Source organism: Mustela lutreola, chromosome 4, assembly GCF_030435805.1.
Source record: "Mustela lutreola isolate mMusLut2 chromosome 4, mMusLut2.pri, whole genome shotgun sequence".
NCBI classification, from domain to species: Eukaryota; Metazoa; Chordata; class Mammalia; order Carnivora; family Mustelidae; genus Mustela; species Mustela lutreola.
The window spans coordinates 87,870,868-87,887,825 of record NC_081293.1 but is presented as its reverse complement, the minus strand read 5'-3'; the positions used below and the strand labels follow the sequence as shown (position 1 = coordinate 87,887,825).

The following is a 16,958-nucleotide window of genomic DNA, read 5'->3' as shown; positions in this document are numbered from 1 at the left end:
CACAGGAAAATGATTCTATTTACACCAGAGGATTTCCCCCCCACAATTTAACCAATAATTAGGGGGATACTGGTGGATGTCAGCACGACTTCCCACAAACTCAGAATTATTTGCCCCAAATCTACAAAGCAAGAGTCCCGAGCACCCTATTTCATACAGAAGGAATGTGTTTAATCAATTCACGTATTGGAAGAGCTGCAAAGAAAGGGGTGGGTGGTGGCTACCTTCTTGCTTCCGAGTTGGGAGAGACTCCGGAGATCAGCCAGCCAGAGCAGAAAACCTTTCTGGGACACACCTGTCTCCCGCTTGAAAATACCTCGGGATTCTAGCCAAACCCTTTCATTTACTCTTCCTTTGTTCCTAAATTATAGCAAGGAGGAATTAACAAGGACGGTGTGTACAACACATGCCCACAACACGGAGAATATTCAGAGACAGCGTAATAAAATGCACCTGTGTTTTCCCCACGAGGCCTAGGCTACCTGACCACCAAGCCTTACCCTGAGTCTGTATCTAGAAGGTGTCGGATGGCTACTTAGTTACCCTTCGACCTCATTCTTCGAGAAACACTTATGGAGGCTTACAAGCACTATGGGTTCCGGGGGTGAGGTGCGGGTGCGGGTCGGGGCCTTATAAAAGGTAGGAGGTCTAATAAGATACGGCAGTACCTGCCCCAGGTAAAAAGCTCACAACTTGGTGGCGCACACCTGTTGTTACCAACCTCCCGCTCTTCTTTTTTGGAGCTCGACGTTGGGAGAAGGCTAACCAAAGCAAATTTTTTTTTTTTTAAGATTTTTATTTTTTTAAATTACTTATTTGACAGACACAGATCACAGGCAGGCAGAGAGGCAGGCAGAGAGAGAGAGAGAGAGGGAAGCAGGCTCCCTGCTGAGCCGAGAGCCCGATGCGGGACCGGATCCCAGGACCCTGAGATCATGACCCGAGCCGAAGGCAGCGGCTTAAACCACTGAGCCACCCAGGCGCCCCAGATTACTTCTTTTTTTTTTTTTTTTTTTTAAAGATTTTATTTATTTGACAGAGATCACAAATAGAGAGGCAGGCAGAGAGAGAGGAAGGGAAGCAGGCTCCCTGCTGAGCAGAGAGCCCCATGTGGGGCTGGATCCCAGGACCCTGAGGTCATGACCTGAGCCGACAGCAGAGGCTTAAACCATTTAAACCACTCAGCCACCCAGGCACCCCGAAAGCTAATATTTAATTGAACATTTGCCTTGCGAAAGGACACTCTTCAGGGAGCCTCAGTATTAACTCACTTGGTCCCCGAATAAGCCTAGGACGCAGGTCTTCTATCCCTATTTCACAGATCAGAAAACTGAGGACGGAGGTCAGCTATCCTCAAGTCGCCCACCCATGCCGAGACGGAGCCAGGAGAAACAGAGGAAAGCGAAACCCAACGGAGGAGGAGCCGCAGAGTGGGGAACGCGGGCTGAGACGGGCAGGGGAGAGCAGGGGTGCGGGGGACAGGGGGAGGACCAGAGAGGGCGGGCTTTACCTTCGTCAGAACTCCGCTAATGCCATCCACTTACTGATTTGCATATCCCCATTCCTTCACCTGCTAGCGTCACCGCCAGGAATGGGAAATGTAAACTCCCAGCTCCGTCGGGTTCGGCCTCGAGCCGGAGAAGACCTTCCCGTAGGCGACCGGGGGCCCGCTTCTTCCTCAGCCTGGTCCGGGAGCCAGAAGGCCGGCTCCGGCAAGCGAACTACAACCCCCAAGACTCCACGCGCGGAAGGCTGGGTCCACGCTGAGCGAACATGGGGGTGTTCCAAAGGTGCCTTGAGAGAAAAACAAAACAAAACAAAACACGTACATCTTCCGCCGCTTTTCTACCTTCACACAGGCCTCGCCTCCATCATCTGTTTTATTAACAGACCGTGCAGTGAAGCGTGTGGAGTCGCCCTGTCTTCAGGCACAGCAAAGGGCAGGCATGAATCGGCGCGTGGGCGCGAGGTCCTCGGGCCGCGCGCGGGGCGGAGCCAGGGGCGGCGGGGCCGGGACGCAGGCCGGAAGTGTGCGAGGGCGGAGGGAGAGGCGTGAGTGGTTGCGGACGCGCGTTTCCGGCCAGGGCGTCGACGTCGGCGGGCTGCGAAGGGGTTCTCGGCGGGCTCTCCGGCTAGCGCCTTACGCACTCCTCTGGCTCCGAGGCTCTCAGTCTCCGCTCACCTCGCCGTAGGCCCTGACGACATGAGCAGCAAAGAAGGTGGCGTCCCCAGCGGTGCGGGGCGTTATTTATTCCAAGGGGGAGACCCTCCATCCTTTTTGTTGGGGTTTCCACCGCTCTTCACCCTTGAGGGATGCCCGCTCCCCTTGCACGATCGGGGGGGCGAGGGTGGGGGCGGCCCCGCTGATTTCCCGGCCACGTGGTCCTGTTCACACCTCGCCCCCCCCCCTTTTTTTAAATCCTCGAGTTGTGTTTTTTAATCTTAGTTCTGTAATTGCTCCACCTTGTGCCAGACCAGGGAAGCCACTGGTGGAGGCCCGGGTGAGTTGAGCCTCGGGTTTGGGGGCAGAAAGGCAGGGCTGATGCTCTGCGGTCCGCCGAGAAAGCCTCGGAGGCGAGGGCCCTGCGGGCGCCGGTTCGGAAGGAAGGGGTAGCCGACCGGGACGCGCGTCCGCTCTTGGTGGTGGAAGAGCCTCTCCAACTTCTTTCTCCTTCTCTACGTAAGGCTCAGGAGGGTTCAGGAAAAGGAAGCATGACAATTTCCCACATAACCAGAGGAGAGAAGGGAAGGATGTTAACTCCTCTTCACCCGTGATGTTGGCCTTCAAATGTAAGTTCCCTTGATGGAAGTTAGCGAGGGGCAGAGCACGGAGCGGGGGAAGCAGGATGGTTAGACGCGTTGTGCACGCACAGAGACAGCCGTCGGAAGGGAAGAGGTGCCTGTGCGCCTTTTTTTTTTTTTTTTAAACTTCTGGAGGTTTGCTGTGGTGCTGGGTCTGCCATTAAAGTCGCGATCACTCAAGTGTTGACCCCCCTCCATTACAGTTCTGCAGGTAAACGTTAGTTATTTCACATCAGAAATCCGACGTACAAATACGTATCCGCTGTATGTAAGTCAGGTGTATAAATACACACACATATTTAATTAGTTCACTTTTAAGCATGTGTTGGTTTTGTTTCCTCCACGAGACTTTTGAAGACCGTAGCACTTTGCGCAGAGTGGGGACTCATCTGTCAGTACATCGTCTACATGGTACGCAGATGCCATACGTATATAAGCTGTATGCGCATGTATATGTGTTAGTCGCAGTCCTCCTTTTAACTGGCTCAAGTGGCTCCTCCTTTCAGAACAGATGAGCATAAAATTCTCCTTCCTGCCATCCTGGATCCACCCTCCTGTACCTTATGGTCTCTGTGATTCGGGAACCCGAGAGGGCCTGAGCTGTAGTCTAGCTCCCACTTATTGGAAGGCTCGATCGGAGCTGGAGGATCCGAGGCAATTGGGAAGTTAGGCCTGCCAGCAGCCGGCGCTCAGTCTTCACCGGGAGCCGCCGTGCTGCTACTCAGGTGTCCTAACGTTACAGCATCTGGCTTCCCCAGTCAGAGCTAGGAGGAAACCACAATCTCCTTATGTCCTCATGATCATGCAGTCATTTTTGCTACATTCTGTTTGTGAGAAAGGTTTAAACCGAAAGGAATTAGGTTCCACCTTTTGAAGGGAGTCTCAAGTAATTCCGGGGCATAAAATTTGAAAATCAACACGGCATCTACAGGATTACAGAGAGGTATGAAACAATTTGTGATTGAGTAGAGAGCCCGTTGATAAAAACGCCACGCATAGTGAAAAACTGCACTGGGTCGCCTATTCCCCATCTTTACACTTTGGTATCCTATACAGAGCTGCTTGTTTCCAAGCATATGTTGCTTTTGTTATGTTTCTGTCTGACTTTTCACACATAGTTCTTTAAGCTTGAAATTGCTTCTGATTTGTCTCCTGCATTGTTCATCTGGTGAACTGTGGTTTTCATGACCTAGCTCAAGTGATCTTCCTTGGAAGCCTTTTTGATTTTTTTCTCAAGCAAATTTATGGATAGACGTTGCATTTATTCATTATCCATTCATCTGTTTAGTTATGAAATATTTATTGAGCATCTACTCTTCTAGCCTGTTTTAGTAGTGAACAAGAAAAATATGGTTCGTGCTTTCCTGAACCTTTACATATATTTATTATGTATTTTTTTATTTGTTTACATCTTTGTCTTTTACTGGACTAAGCGCCTTGAAGATAGGAATTGTCTTATTTCACTTTGTATTCATAATATCTAATTCATAGAGGTCATTAATATTTATAATAAATAATGAAAGCTTACGATTATCTTGATATATTAGGCAAAATACCAGCTTAATTATTATCTCAGTAATAAAAGAGCAGATGTATTTGGTCCTTGTCAACCTGTTAATTTGATTAATAGTTTATTCAAGTTCTGGGGTTTTTCTAATTCATGCAAAATACATCTCTGTGCTCCCTACAGATTAGGCAGTTTGCTAGGTCGTTGGCATGGCAATGCTTCTGAAATAAAGTGGTGATTAAGAGTTAAGTAGTTTATGGGTATTTCAGTGACTGGGGCTTGGAATTCAGAAAGTTGATGTCCTTAAAAGTTATAAACTTTTAGTAAAAAAAAAATCCAGGTTTTTGTTGGGGGGAGATAATTTTGCATGTGGTAGGGTGATTTTTATTTTATTTTATTTTATTTTTTAATTTTTTTTATTTTTAAAGATTTTATTTATTTATTTGACAGGCAGAGATCACAAGTAGGCAGAGAGGCAGGCAGAGAGAGAGAGGAGGAAGCAGGCTCCCCACTGAGCAGAGAGCCCGATGCGGGGCTTGATCCCAGGACCCTGGGATCATGACCTGAGCCGAAGGCAGAGGCTTTAACCCTCTGAGCCACCCAGGTGCCCCTGGTAGGGTGGTTTTTAAAAAAGTTATGTAACTTAGGTAGTTGGAAGTAATTTTTGTAAGTGTCCTGTGATAATTCTGTGATAGCGATCTCATGCTTACTAGATGAGGTTTTTTTTTCTTTTTTTTTTTTTTTACAATATGTATAACTTACTGTGAGGATGTAAGTAGTAAAACCCACATAAAGCATACCTGTGTTTAAAGAAATAGTATTTTGGTTACCAGTAGTCTTTGATTTCCAGTACTTTAAAAATGAATGAGGTGGTATGCTCATTTTTACAGAGTAAATAATAGTTGCTTTATTGTGCCTAATGGTGTTGTTTTATAGGCTTGCAGCATAGAACATGCATTCTTATGGTTGTAATAATGTGTTAGCATTTCAGCAGGAACTTGATGCAAGACATGACAAATATGAGAGACTTGTGAAACTTAGTCGGGATATAACTGTTGAAAGTAAAAGGACAATTTTTCTCCTCCATAGGATTACAAGGTGAGTAAATATCTTTAAAATTTGTTACAGTTGCATACAGTTTGATATGTATTGCAATAGTATTTTGTAATTCTTTATACCTCAGTAGACAGTAACTAGCTGTTAAAATATTCTGTGATTTTTTCTTTAAACCCTGGGATCAGAAGATGTTAGCAGCAAGTAGATTTTTTTTTTTCTTAAGAGAGTGAGCCATTGTGAGCTGAGGGGGAGGGAGAAAAGGGAGAGGGAGAGAGAATCTTAAGCAGGCTTCATGCGCATCATGGAGCTAATGCGGGGCTTAATCCCACAACCCTGAGATCATGACCTGAGCGAAAATCAAGAGTCAGACACCCAATGGACTGAGCCACCTAGGCATCCCACTAGCAAGTAGATTTTAAGAAATATTTTAATCAATATAGGAAGGGAAAGTTCTTATTTTCAGAGTAGATAGGGATTTTGTGTTAAGATCCCTCAGTGATGTAGATGTTGTTTGTGTAAATATTAAATTTCTAATGGTTTATTAGAGCTTGTTACATTAAAGCTTTCTTTGGAAGATACATGCAGAATTTTAGTTTTAGATCAGTGTTGAAATCCGCTTTATCTTCCCATTCAGTGTTCAATTCATTGCAATCTGCTTTTCCGCCTCACAACTATTGTTACCCTCATATTGCTAAATCTAGTACATACTCTTCTTATTCTACATTTTTATAGCATATGATCGCATTGACTGCTTAATTGTTTTTTGGAACTTCCTTTTGCTTCAGCTCTGAGGCATCTTTTCTTTGAAATTTCTCTCTGTAAGAATATTTCATTTTATTTTTCTAGGTAATCTGTATATATCCTGGATTCCTTGGTTGCAAATAAAAGAAACCAGCTTATGAGGTGCCTCTGTGGCTCAGTTGGTTAAGTATCCAACTCTTGGTTTCGGCTTAGGTTATGCTCTCAGGGTCAAGAGATCATATCCTGTGTTGGGTCTGCACTCAGTGTGGAGTCACCTTGAGATCCTTTCCCTCTCCCTCTGCCCACCACTCCTCTGCTGTTGATGTGCATGTGTGTTCTCTCTCAAATGAATGAATGAAAGGAAAGAAAGAAAGAAAAAGAAACAAGCTTAAACTACCCTAAGCAGAAGAGGGAGGCAAATTATAAAGATTCAGGAGTATCTTATGAATACAGCTAGGTATCGCTCTCTTCCATCTTTGCCTCATTATTTCCTTCCTGTTTCATTTAATTAGCTTTCTTTGCTTCTCTGTTTTACATGAGGTTAGGAAGTGCCCACCCGGTAACTCCCCAAGAGAGACTCTTGTTAAAAACTACAAATGTCTCTAGAAGGATTTACAGTATGTATTTTATAAAGTGTTTAAGTAAGTCCAGATATAATTTATGGTCTTTTTATTATGAAAAATATTACCGGGGGCACATGCGTTGCTCAGTCAGTGAAGTGTCTGCCTTTGGCTCAGGTTATGATCCCAGGGTTCTGGGATGGAGCCCCACATCTGCCTCCTTGCTCAGCGAGGAGCCTGCTTCTTTCTGTCCCTCTGCTGCTCCCTCTGCTTGTGCTCTCTTGTGCTTGCTCTCTGTCAAATGAATAAGTAAAATCTTCAAAAAAATATTACTGAAGTATTCTAGTCACTCATTGACAGTTTTTTTCATTTATAGTTTTTAAGATGACATACTAGTGGTTTAGTTTTTATTGTTTTATTTATTTTATTCTATTAAGTGGAAGTGTATTTGCCATACATAGATTTATTGGAATGTGGGGCTGTAAACGTTATATTATCACCTGACTCTAAAATTAGTTTTTGCTTATTTTTTTAATGGGTTTTCAGCTTACATTTCTGAAAAATTTTAAGTTATTCTTGAGCTTGTATTATGGAAAGAAGCAACACTGTTTTGACTAATTATGAACACTTTTTCAATAAAAGTTGCAGTTTTGAAGGAGTTGACATCAATATTCAGCAGTATAAAGAAATAATAGAACTGTGACAGGAGATCTTAATATTTTAGAAAAAACCATATTATTGTATGAAGTCATATTGTAAGTATTTCTCCACCAAAAATGTGCATTGGTATTATAGTAAACTTAGAAAGTAGTAATTTTTAGGAAAAATAATAAATTGTATAAAAGTAAAGATACTGAATGAAAGAAGTCAGTCACAATACCAAAAGATAGCTACCGTCAGCAGATTTCATATTTCGTACACAAATTTTATGTATGTGTGTATATATTTATATATATTAAAAAAAATTTTTTTTTAAGCTCTGTGCCCCGTGTGGGGCTTAAACTCATGACCCTGAGATCAAGAGTTGTATGCTCTACCAACTAAGCCAGTCAGGCGCCCTTGCTTTTACATATTTTTAGTAAAATAGGATTGTGGTTTTAAGTTAGAGGCATCCAGATACAATATTTATTTAGCCCTGTGTTCATTGATATTTAGATTACTTCTTTATTTTTTTATTTTTATTTTTATTTTTTCAAGATTTTATTTATTTATTTGACAGAGAGAAATCACAAGTAGATGGAGAGGGAGGCAGAGAGAGAGAGAGGGAAGCAGGCTCCCTGCTGAGCAGAGAGCCCGATGCGGGACCCGATCCCAGGACCCTGAGATCATGACCCGAGCCGAAGGCAGAGGCTTAACCCACTGAGCCACCCTGGCGCCCCAGATTACTTCTTTTTTTTTAAAGATTTTATTTATTTGACAGAGATCACAAATAGAGAGGCAGGCAGAGAGAGAGGAAGGGAAGCAGGCTCTCTGCTGAGCAGAGAGCCCCATGCGGGGCTGGATCCCAGGACCCTGAGATCATGACCTGAGCCGAAGGCAGAGGCTTAACCCTTTGAGCCTCCCAGGTGCCCCATATTATTTCAAGTTTTTCACTAACAAAGCATCTGGCTGATATTCTTAAAAGTTCCCAATATTTTGATTATAGTGCTCCTGATATGGAAGAGATATTGACTGAATCAGAAATTAAATTGGATGGTGTTAGACAAAAGATATTGCAAGTAGCCCAAGAGCTCTCAGGAGAAGATATGCATCAATTTCATAGAGCCATTACTACAGGTAAGTGTTGGTTCACTTCAGCGGTAACATTAAAAAAAAAACAAAACCAATGTGTTACATGATTTATGTGTGAGTTGCATAGATTTTAATTGACACTTGGTGAAAGGTTATTGGGACTTTGGAATAATAATATAAAGATAACCTAGAAACAATAATTGGCTTTATTTTTCCAGTTATGTAGAATAGTCAATGATAGATTTTAATAAAGTCATTGAAAAAACAGACCTAACAGAAGGAACTTTATTTTTTTTTTTTTTAAAGATTGATTTATTTTATTTATTTGACAGACAGAGATCAAAAGTAGGCAGAGAGGCAGAGAGAGAGAGAGGGAAGCAGGTTCCCCGCCAAGCAGAGAGCCCAATATGGGGCTCGATCCCAGGATCCTGGGGTCATGACCTGAGCCTAAGGTAGAGGCCTTAATCCACTGAGCCACCCAGGCGCCCCAGAAGGAACTTTATTCTTGAGCGTGTAGGGCGTATTCACACAGGGTACATCTCACTTCCCAGTATGGGTGTATCTCACTGGTGACTCTGATATTCAGCTTAATTAGGCTCATAAAAAAGAATGTATCACCCAGCCAGGTGGACCAAACATCTCGTGATGTGACTCCATACTGGAATTTTAGGATAGTACTGGGTTTATATAAATACAAATCACTTTATATATATACAAATCAGTCACATAAATATTTGAAGTGCTTGGTTCTTTTCATCCTTTTCTTAATGTGAGTTCATTGACAGGAGAGATACCAGATAGTTCAAAAAGATAAAGTCAAAGGTTGATTCATATTTATAGAAGTATATGGAAATTCTGTTTCTATTAAATAGCTGATTCCATTGAACTCTGGACGTTTCATCATGAGAATTGAATTTATGTGATATCTGCTCAGTGTGTCCAGTTTTAGTGTGAACATTTATAATTTCAACTTGTTCTGCAGAAATGTCAACCTGTAGAATATTCAGATGTCTTTTGTTGTTGCTTAGTAATTATATATACAGTTGACCCCTGAACAATGGGTAAAGGTTGGGGGTGCTGACTCCTCCTACAGCCAAAAATGTACATAAAACTTTTGACTCTTCCAAAAGTTAACTGCCAATGACCTCCTGCTGACTGGAAGTGGTACTGATAATATGAACAGTCTGTTAACACGTATTTTGTGTATTAAGTGTATTTACAGTATTCTTAACAGTAAAGTAAAAGAAAATGTTCCTAAAATTATAAGGAAGAGAAAATACATTTATAGTACTAAACTATATAAAAAAATTGACATATACGTGGATTATTGCAGTTCAAACCTGTGGTGTTCTGGGGTCACCTGTTACTTTGTGTGTGTGTGTGTGTATTTATTTTTTTACTGAGGAATAACTTACTTATAAAGTTATATTAGTTCTAGGTGTACATTGAATATATTGTGAAAGGATCACCATAAGAAGTCTAGTTAACATCCATCACTATACATAGTTACAGAATTGTATTTTTATGATGAACTTTTAAGATCTGTTATTACTGTTATCAAGCATAGTTACCATGCTGTGCATTACATCCCATTTGTGCCCACCTTCAACAACCACCTAAAATGTCTTTTAACTAATCAGTAAAAGCAAATTAAGGCTGGAGTATGTTATTAGAAACTAAAATGAAAACTCAGTTGTATGAAGATTCATTCTGGTATATTTCCAAAAGTGATCCATTCCCATCATCATTTATTATTTATTATCAGAGATTTGTTTTTTTAAGTAATAGCACACATAATAAACAAGGTTTAATGAACTGTTTGTGCTGTCACGTGGCAAAACCTTGGACATGACAGGTTTGGCAGGGTTGCGAGAGAACATGTAACTGCTGTTGAGAAGGGTGAAGGGGAAGCTAAAATAAGCCTCTTGAAGAAAACCTGAGAATATATACGTGATCTTGTAGTAGAAAAGATTTTTTTTGAAAGGACACAAGCATTAACTGGTAAAGGAAAGATGGATCAATTGGGTTTCATTAAATTTAAGACGTCATTTGTCTGAAGACAACATTAAATGAAAGGGTAGGCCTAAGTCTGAGAGAAGACACATGCATACCTTGGATAAAGGACTCACGCAGAGAATTTATGAAGAATTCCTAGAGATCACCAAGAAGACAGGCAATTTTAAAAATTGGTCAGGGGTGCCTGGCTGGCTCAGTGGATAGAGTTTGTGATTCTTAATCTTTGGGTCATGAGTTCAAACTCCATTTGGGTGTAGAGATTGCTTTAGAAAAAAAGGGACAAAAAACATCAGTGGGCCTCAAAATGAATATTCATATGGCTTTTTAAAAAAGCATATGAAAAGGTGCTGAACATTATTTACTGGAGTCATGCAAAGTAAAGCCAAATGAGATACCATTTACTCATCTGCAAGATTAGATTATAAAGACTGACAGTACCACTTGAAAAAGCTTTGGCAGTATCTAGCTAAAAATATGTGTCTACTGCATGATCCCTTCTGGGTATGTACGCAATAAAAACGAGGCTTATGTCACCAAAAGACATGCAAGAAAGCTGGTAACAGCTGTAGTGATAATATCCTAAAACTGAAAAATGACCCAAGATGTCCATCAACAGGAGGAAGGATAAATAAATTATGATATATTTGTACAGTGTAATAGCTGTATAGCAATAAAGAATTATAAGCATGCATACCAGCATCTATGAATCTCACATACATTCAGTTGGGCAAAATAAGCAGGCCCAAAGGAGTATCTACTGTATAATTCCATTTAAATGAAGTTGAAAAAGAGGCAATATTAATCTAAGGAGCCAAAAGGCCGGATAGTGGTTATCTGGGAGTGGAGGTTGGGGGCAGGGGTTATTGATTAGAGGCATGAGGGAACCTTCTGGAGTGATAGAAGTGGTTTTGCATTTTTAGCTGGGTGATACTCAGAGTGTACACATGCTTAAAAATTCACTGAGTTACACCTGTAAGATTTATGTACTTTATATAAATTATAGCTTTTTTTTTTTTTTTTAAACAAAGTCACTATTGACAAATTCTTAGTTCCTTTTCTCAGAGTGGTTCTTTGTATCAGGAGATCATATCAATAATCTCTTTATGGTATAGGGGTGCCTGGCTGTCTTTAGAAGAGCATGTGACTCTTGATCTTAGGGTTGTGATTTCAAGCCCCATGTTGTGTGTAGAGACTAGTTAAATAAATAAAACAAAAATAAATCTCTTCGTGGCAGTCTTGTGGTGAAAATAAGTGCCATGTTCAGTGAAAACAGCTATGTCATTCGTATTGATGATATTCTTTGTCAGAATCCTTTTGATGAGGTTTCTCTTGGGTAGCCTGACATTTCCACTTGTTAGGGAAGATTTTTTTTTTTTTAAGTTTTATTTATTTATTTATTTGAGAGAGAGACAGTGAGACATGAGCGAGGAGAAGGTCAGAGAGAGAAGCAGACTCCCCGTGGAGCTGGGAGCCCGATGTGGGACTCGATCCCAGGACTCCAGGCTCATGACCTGAGCCGAAGGCAGTCGTCCAACCAACTGAGCCACCCAGGCGTCCCAGGGCAGATTTTTTTTTAAAGATTTTATTTATGTATTTGACAGAGCGAGAGCATGTTCACAAGTAAGGGGAGTGGCAGACAGAGGGAGAGGGAGAAGCAGCTTCCGGCTGAGCTGAGCAGGGAGGCTGACGTGCGGGGCTTGATCCCAGGACCCTGGGATGATGACCTGAGCCGAAGGCAGAGGCTTTAGCCCACTGAGCTACCTAGGTGGCCCGATCTGAAATTTTTATGTGCCTCTTCTAGTGGAAGTGGATTGGGAAGGAGGTGAGCTTGAACATCCAGGCAGTTCCCCCTTGTTAGTTCTCAGGGTTGATTGGAATCCAAAAGTGGCATGTCTAGGCTGCAGGTATGTTATAGATCTTTTCAGGGATATAGATCAGGAGTAGTATTGGGGTTCCTGTAGGCTCTTTCAGAAAACCATGTGACTGTTGATCTCAGGCTCCTGAGTTCAAGCTCCATGTTGGGAGTAGAGGTTACTTAAGAAAAATCAGTAAGTAGGAGCAGTGGTGTTACCATTTCTTGATACGTGAGTATTACACTGCCATGAGGAATCCCGGGGACATTGCTGCTGTTTCTCCCCGTGAGCTGGAAGTAGCTTGAACCATACTAGAGACAGATCGGTGGCAGACGTACATTTCAGTCAGAGTGGTCCTGCTACGTATGACTGTGTATGCATGTATAATCCAAAGGGCCACTCATGGGGAGCAGTTGGGTCTCCCAGTTTCTAGAACGTCCTTGATCTGAAGAGCAGTATGGTCTAAATGTCTTTACTGCGTCAAAGTGAACAAATCATATTCTGTGGCTTCTAAGTATCCCATCAACTTGGGTAACTAAAGGCAAGAGTTTGAGTAACTTCCATAGCTTGATTGTTTTTCTGTCACACCATGCAATAAACTTATCTTATAAAAACTTAATGACAATGTAATACATACAGTAAAAGGTGGCTGTAGTAGTCTTCACTTTAGACTTTAGTCCGTCCTTAAAAAACTTTCACACTTCTGGAAAAACTGATACATGTTCCTCACGATGTTGGTGCTTTGTCATATGATGTGTCTAGATTAAACGTCTCAATTCATATTAGTTCAAGGTTAAGTCCTACCAATCCTCATAACTTAAAGTTCTGGTAGGGCAGTGTAGATTTGCTTTATTTCTCCTAGTAATCTATTTTGTATGTTCTTCGTCTGTGAGTAAAGGGTAAGGAAAGACTTTAAACAAGACCGAGGACCATATGGGTAGTGACATAAAAAGAAACCTAGAAAGTTGCTCTTGGCTTTTAGAACAAAATGGAGAAATGAAGAAAAAAGACAAAGGAACATTTCATTGAGTCAATAGAATATCACTTAGGAAGGAGACATTGCACTATTGGAGAGAGTTTAGATAGGGCATTAATAAAATGGAAGCAATTTTCAGATTTTCCCTCCAGTGTATCATTGAGGATTATTGGAAGCACCAGTTCCATTTTAGGCTTTTATCTATTTTTTGTAAGTTTTTGTGAAGATTGCTTATTCATGGTTTAAAAATTTAAGAATTCCCTGTATCTCACTTTTCTCTAGTTAAGCCCTTAAAATAAAATGAGATTCTTTAAACCTAAACAATAAAGTTTGTTTTTTTTTTTTTCTCCCTTAAAGAATAAAGCAGTTAGATAAAGAGGTATCTGGGACTTAAAATTTTGCTGACAGGTATTTTATTTGGTAAAATAAGGTTACTTATAATTAGAGTAGCATTAACAATATGATGTTTATGAATAGCATGCTGCTTGTAATTGTTAAATGCTTGTTTTGGTGTTACTCCAAATAGTTGTTCTTTTGACTTGAAGATAAAACAATTCTGGCATTGAACTAAAGGAGTTCTGTGCTTTTCCTCATTAAGAATAGTGCTAATGGCACGCAGAGCATTTCCCTAAGGGATACTTGTGTGAGCTCAAACGTAGAGTATCCTCCTAATAATTGAACAACAACAAAAAGGTCTGTTTTCTACACATTTCTTATCGGAGTAGATTACAGATTGTCCCAAGGGATGGTTAAACAAATGAACGAATAATTAGTTGCTTGAAATAAGTCACTTAAAAAAATGTTGGGTTCTGTCATGTTTTTGTTTTGTGTTTTTCTCTTGTTGAAAAATTAACAGTTGGGGGAAAATGTTCTTCATCTCAAAGAAAAAAATTTTTTTTGTTTAGTTTATATCGCTCTGATAATGATAAAAATTATTTAATTTTGAGATGTTTTGGTGCACATAACTAAGTTCAGACCCTAGCTAATATTTTAGTTCTCCTATTCAGGAATGTGAAGGATGGTTAAGTGGGTATTTTGGGCCACTTAGACATTTTTTTTAAGCTGTTATTCTTTATGACCTTTGCAATATCCCTAAGTTATAGATGTTATTCTTACTGCTAAATAGGTGGGAAAATTGATTTAAACAGGAGTTAAGCAACTTGCTCAAGATAAACTAGTAAGTGGTACCATTGGTTTCTTACCACATGGATTTAATTTAATCTATTGACTTTAGAACCTCACTCCTAGTAAAGGGTTAGTCTTACTTTAAGTCCCCTTTCCCCCCAGTGTTAGGGTTTTCCTTACAAATCCAGCACACATTATAGCTCTTAGTTGCTCTTTTTTGTCCATAGCACTTAAAACCTTCTGACATAACTATGAAGTTTCTTTTTATGTTATAGTGTCTCTCTTTCCTGTATTAGAAAGTGGAATCTACACGTCTCTACAGATTTTGTTGTTGTTCACAGATGTGAACAACAGGTTTGGATAAAAACAGTTTTTTTTTTTTTTTTAAGATTTTATTTATTTATTTAACAGAGACAGAGATCACAAGTAAGCAGAGAGGCAGGCCCGTGGGCGGGGGGGGGGGGGTGGGGGAGGGGAAGCAGGCTCCCTGCTGAGCAGAGAGCCTGATGTGGGGCTCAATTCCAGGACCCCGGGATCATGACCCGAGCCGAAGGCAGAGGCTTTAACCCATTGAGCTACCCAGGCACCCCAGAACAACAGGTTTTTATAAAAGTTTAATTTTTACAAAAGTTTTTTAATAAAAATAATATTTTATGAAAATTTTTATATACAATTTTTTCTAAAAAATTAATTTTTATAAAAGTTTAATAACAGGTTTTGATAAAAGTTGACAGAATGAAGAACAAAACCATTTTCAAAGGGCTTTTCTTTTTTTGTTCAACCAGATCCTTTATCTGATGATTTACTTTTGGAAATTTTTCCTTGACTTTTTTTGTTTCTTCCAGAAGAAAACCTGTTTCCAGTGGCTATTACCTACACGTGATAGTAGAAATAGGATCGGTATTAATATTCAGGAAATCCTAAACTTTGTTTTATCAGTACAGAGAAATTTGATACAGGTTCAGCCCATTAGCAGAATTCAGAAGGCTCACTGAGAAATGAACCAGGATACAAAGAGTCATAAGCCTTTGGAATGATAGTAAGAACAATTTAGTGAAGGGAAAGATATAGCTGAAAGCTGAATTTATCTGTTTATACATGAGATTCATTATACTAGAGATGTTAGTTAAGGTAAAGCTAAGAACTGAAATAGATGAATAAACCATGATGTTTTGGTGGTTTAACAAAGCAGAAATTGTTTCTTTCTCACTGTAAAGTCCAGGCTTTGTGGTGCTAGTTTGCGTGAGCTCTGCCAGCTTAGTCATTCAGGGACCCAGGATCATGGGGACTCTGGTATTATCAATACATGGTTTCCACAATGAGGAATCAAAATAAAATAAAGCCTGTGGGTTATGGGAAAGAAGGGTGCAGGGTGATCCCTGAGGTTTTTATCCCTGCAAAAGATAGATCACATCTGCCCACATTTTTTTGGTGGGTCACATGGCCACATCTAACTTCAAGGGAGAATGAGAAATACGATCTCTTCCTATGCCAGGGTAATGATATGTGTTCGGTGAATAGTCCATTTTTTTTTCCTACCCAGTATGGCAGTTTGATGTCCATTTGGTTTAGTGGAAAATCTGGGTATATATGCATGATGATGGATTTTAAATATTTTTCTGAATATATTTTAATTTTGTTTGAAAACATTCATTTACCTAATTTGAGAATAATTTTATAACTGAAAGAATGGTTAGAGGATACCTAGTCCTGCTACCTTATTTTCTAAATGAGCTTAGTGATGGTATTGGAATTGAAATCTGATTTATCTGCTGATACATTTTCTGCTAGACCACCTCTTCTCTGATAGCTAGTATTACTATAATAATCTTCTATAATACTACTACTATAATAATAATACTCTAATATAATAATACTACTAATAATCTACTATAATTGTTTTTTCCAAAGCCAAAGACTATTACTTGAGTATCTCAGATCCTATATCTGGGTAAAGATACTGGTACTTCTTTAATTTTACCTATATGTGTAAGTAAAATGGATACAGTTTAAACTTGCATTTAAATGTGAGATGGTTCAGTATACATTTTCCTGACTATTTTAATCACAATTTAGGGGCACCCGCGTGGCTCAGTCAGCTAAGCATCTGCCTTTAGCTCTGGTCACTATCTCAGGGATTGAGCTCCCCTGCTCTGTGTGGAGCCCGTTTCTCCCTCTCCCTCTGCCTGCCGCTCTGCCTGCTTATGCTCTCTGTCACTGTCAAATGGGTGAATAAAATCTTTTAAAACAAAATCACAATTTAGTAAGTGTGTATATTGTAGTGTGAGACCCCTATGGTGAATAGTAGGACCATGAGAAAAATCTCTAGGTATTTTCATGGTTATAGAAACTCTGTTTCTATAATGTAAACATTCTTTTAGATAAATGTCTGGTTCCTACAATTTGGACTGTCCAAGTATGAGGTCGTCTAGCATAGTTTCTCTTTTCACCTTTGAACATTCATTCCTATTGCTTTTCTGAAATCCTTTTGAGAAAGCTCCTTTTTTGAGCTGAGGTCTGTCAGTTGATAAGGATGGAGCTAAGCAGTGAGCATGAAAGGGACAGCTTCTTTCTTAGTTTTGTGTGAATGC

General features: G+C 40.2%; 1 protein-coding gene across 5 annotated transcripts in view; it reads left to right on the top strand.

Annotated features, from left to right (window-relative positions):
- Positions 1-2,015: 2,015 nt before the first annotated feature.
- TSNAX (translin associated factor X) overlaps positions 2,016-16,958 on the top strand; it is a 34,996-nt gene continuing 20,053 nt past the window's right edge. For 2 of the 5 annotated variants that reach the window (XR_009352720.1, XM_059170459.1), the window contains exons 1-4: positions 2,016-2,234; positions 2,686-2,790; positions 5,293-5,407; positions 8,312-8,442. Coding sequence is in view for 4 of the 5 variants with exons in the window: in XM_059170459.1 (XP_059026442.1) it covers positions 2,204-2,234; positions 2,686-2,790; positions 5,293-5,407; positions 8,312-8,442 (382 nt within the window). In the remaining variant the exon portion in view is untranslated. Of the gene's footprint in view, positions 2,235-2,446; positions 2,502-2,685; positions 2,791-5,292; positions 5,408-8,311; positions 8,443-16,958 lie in introns of all 5 variants that reach the window. The other 3 variants (XM_059170462.1, XM_059170463.1, XM_059170461.1) reach the window with 3 other exon arrangements.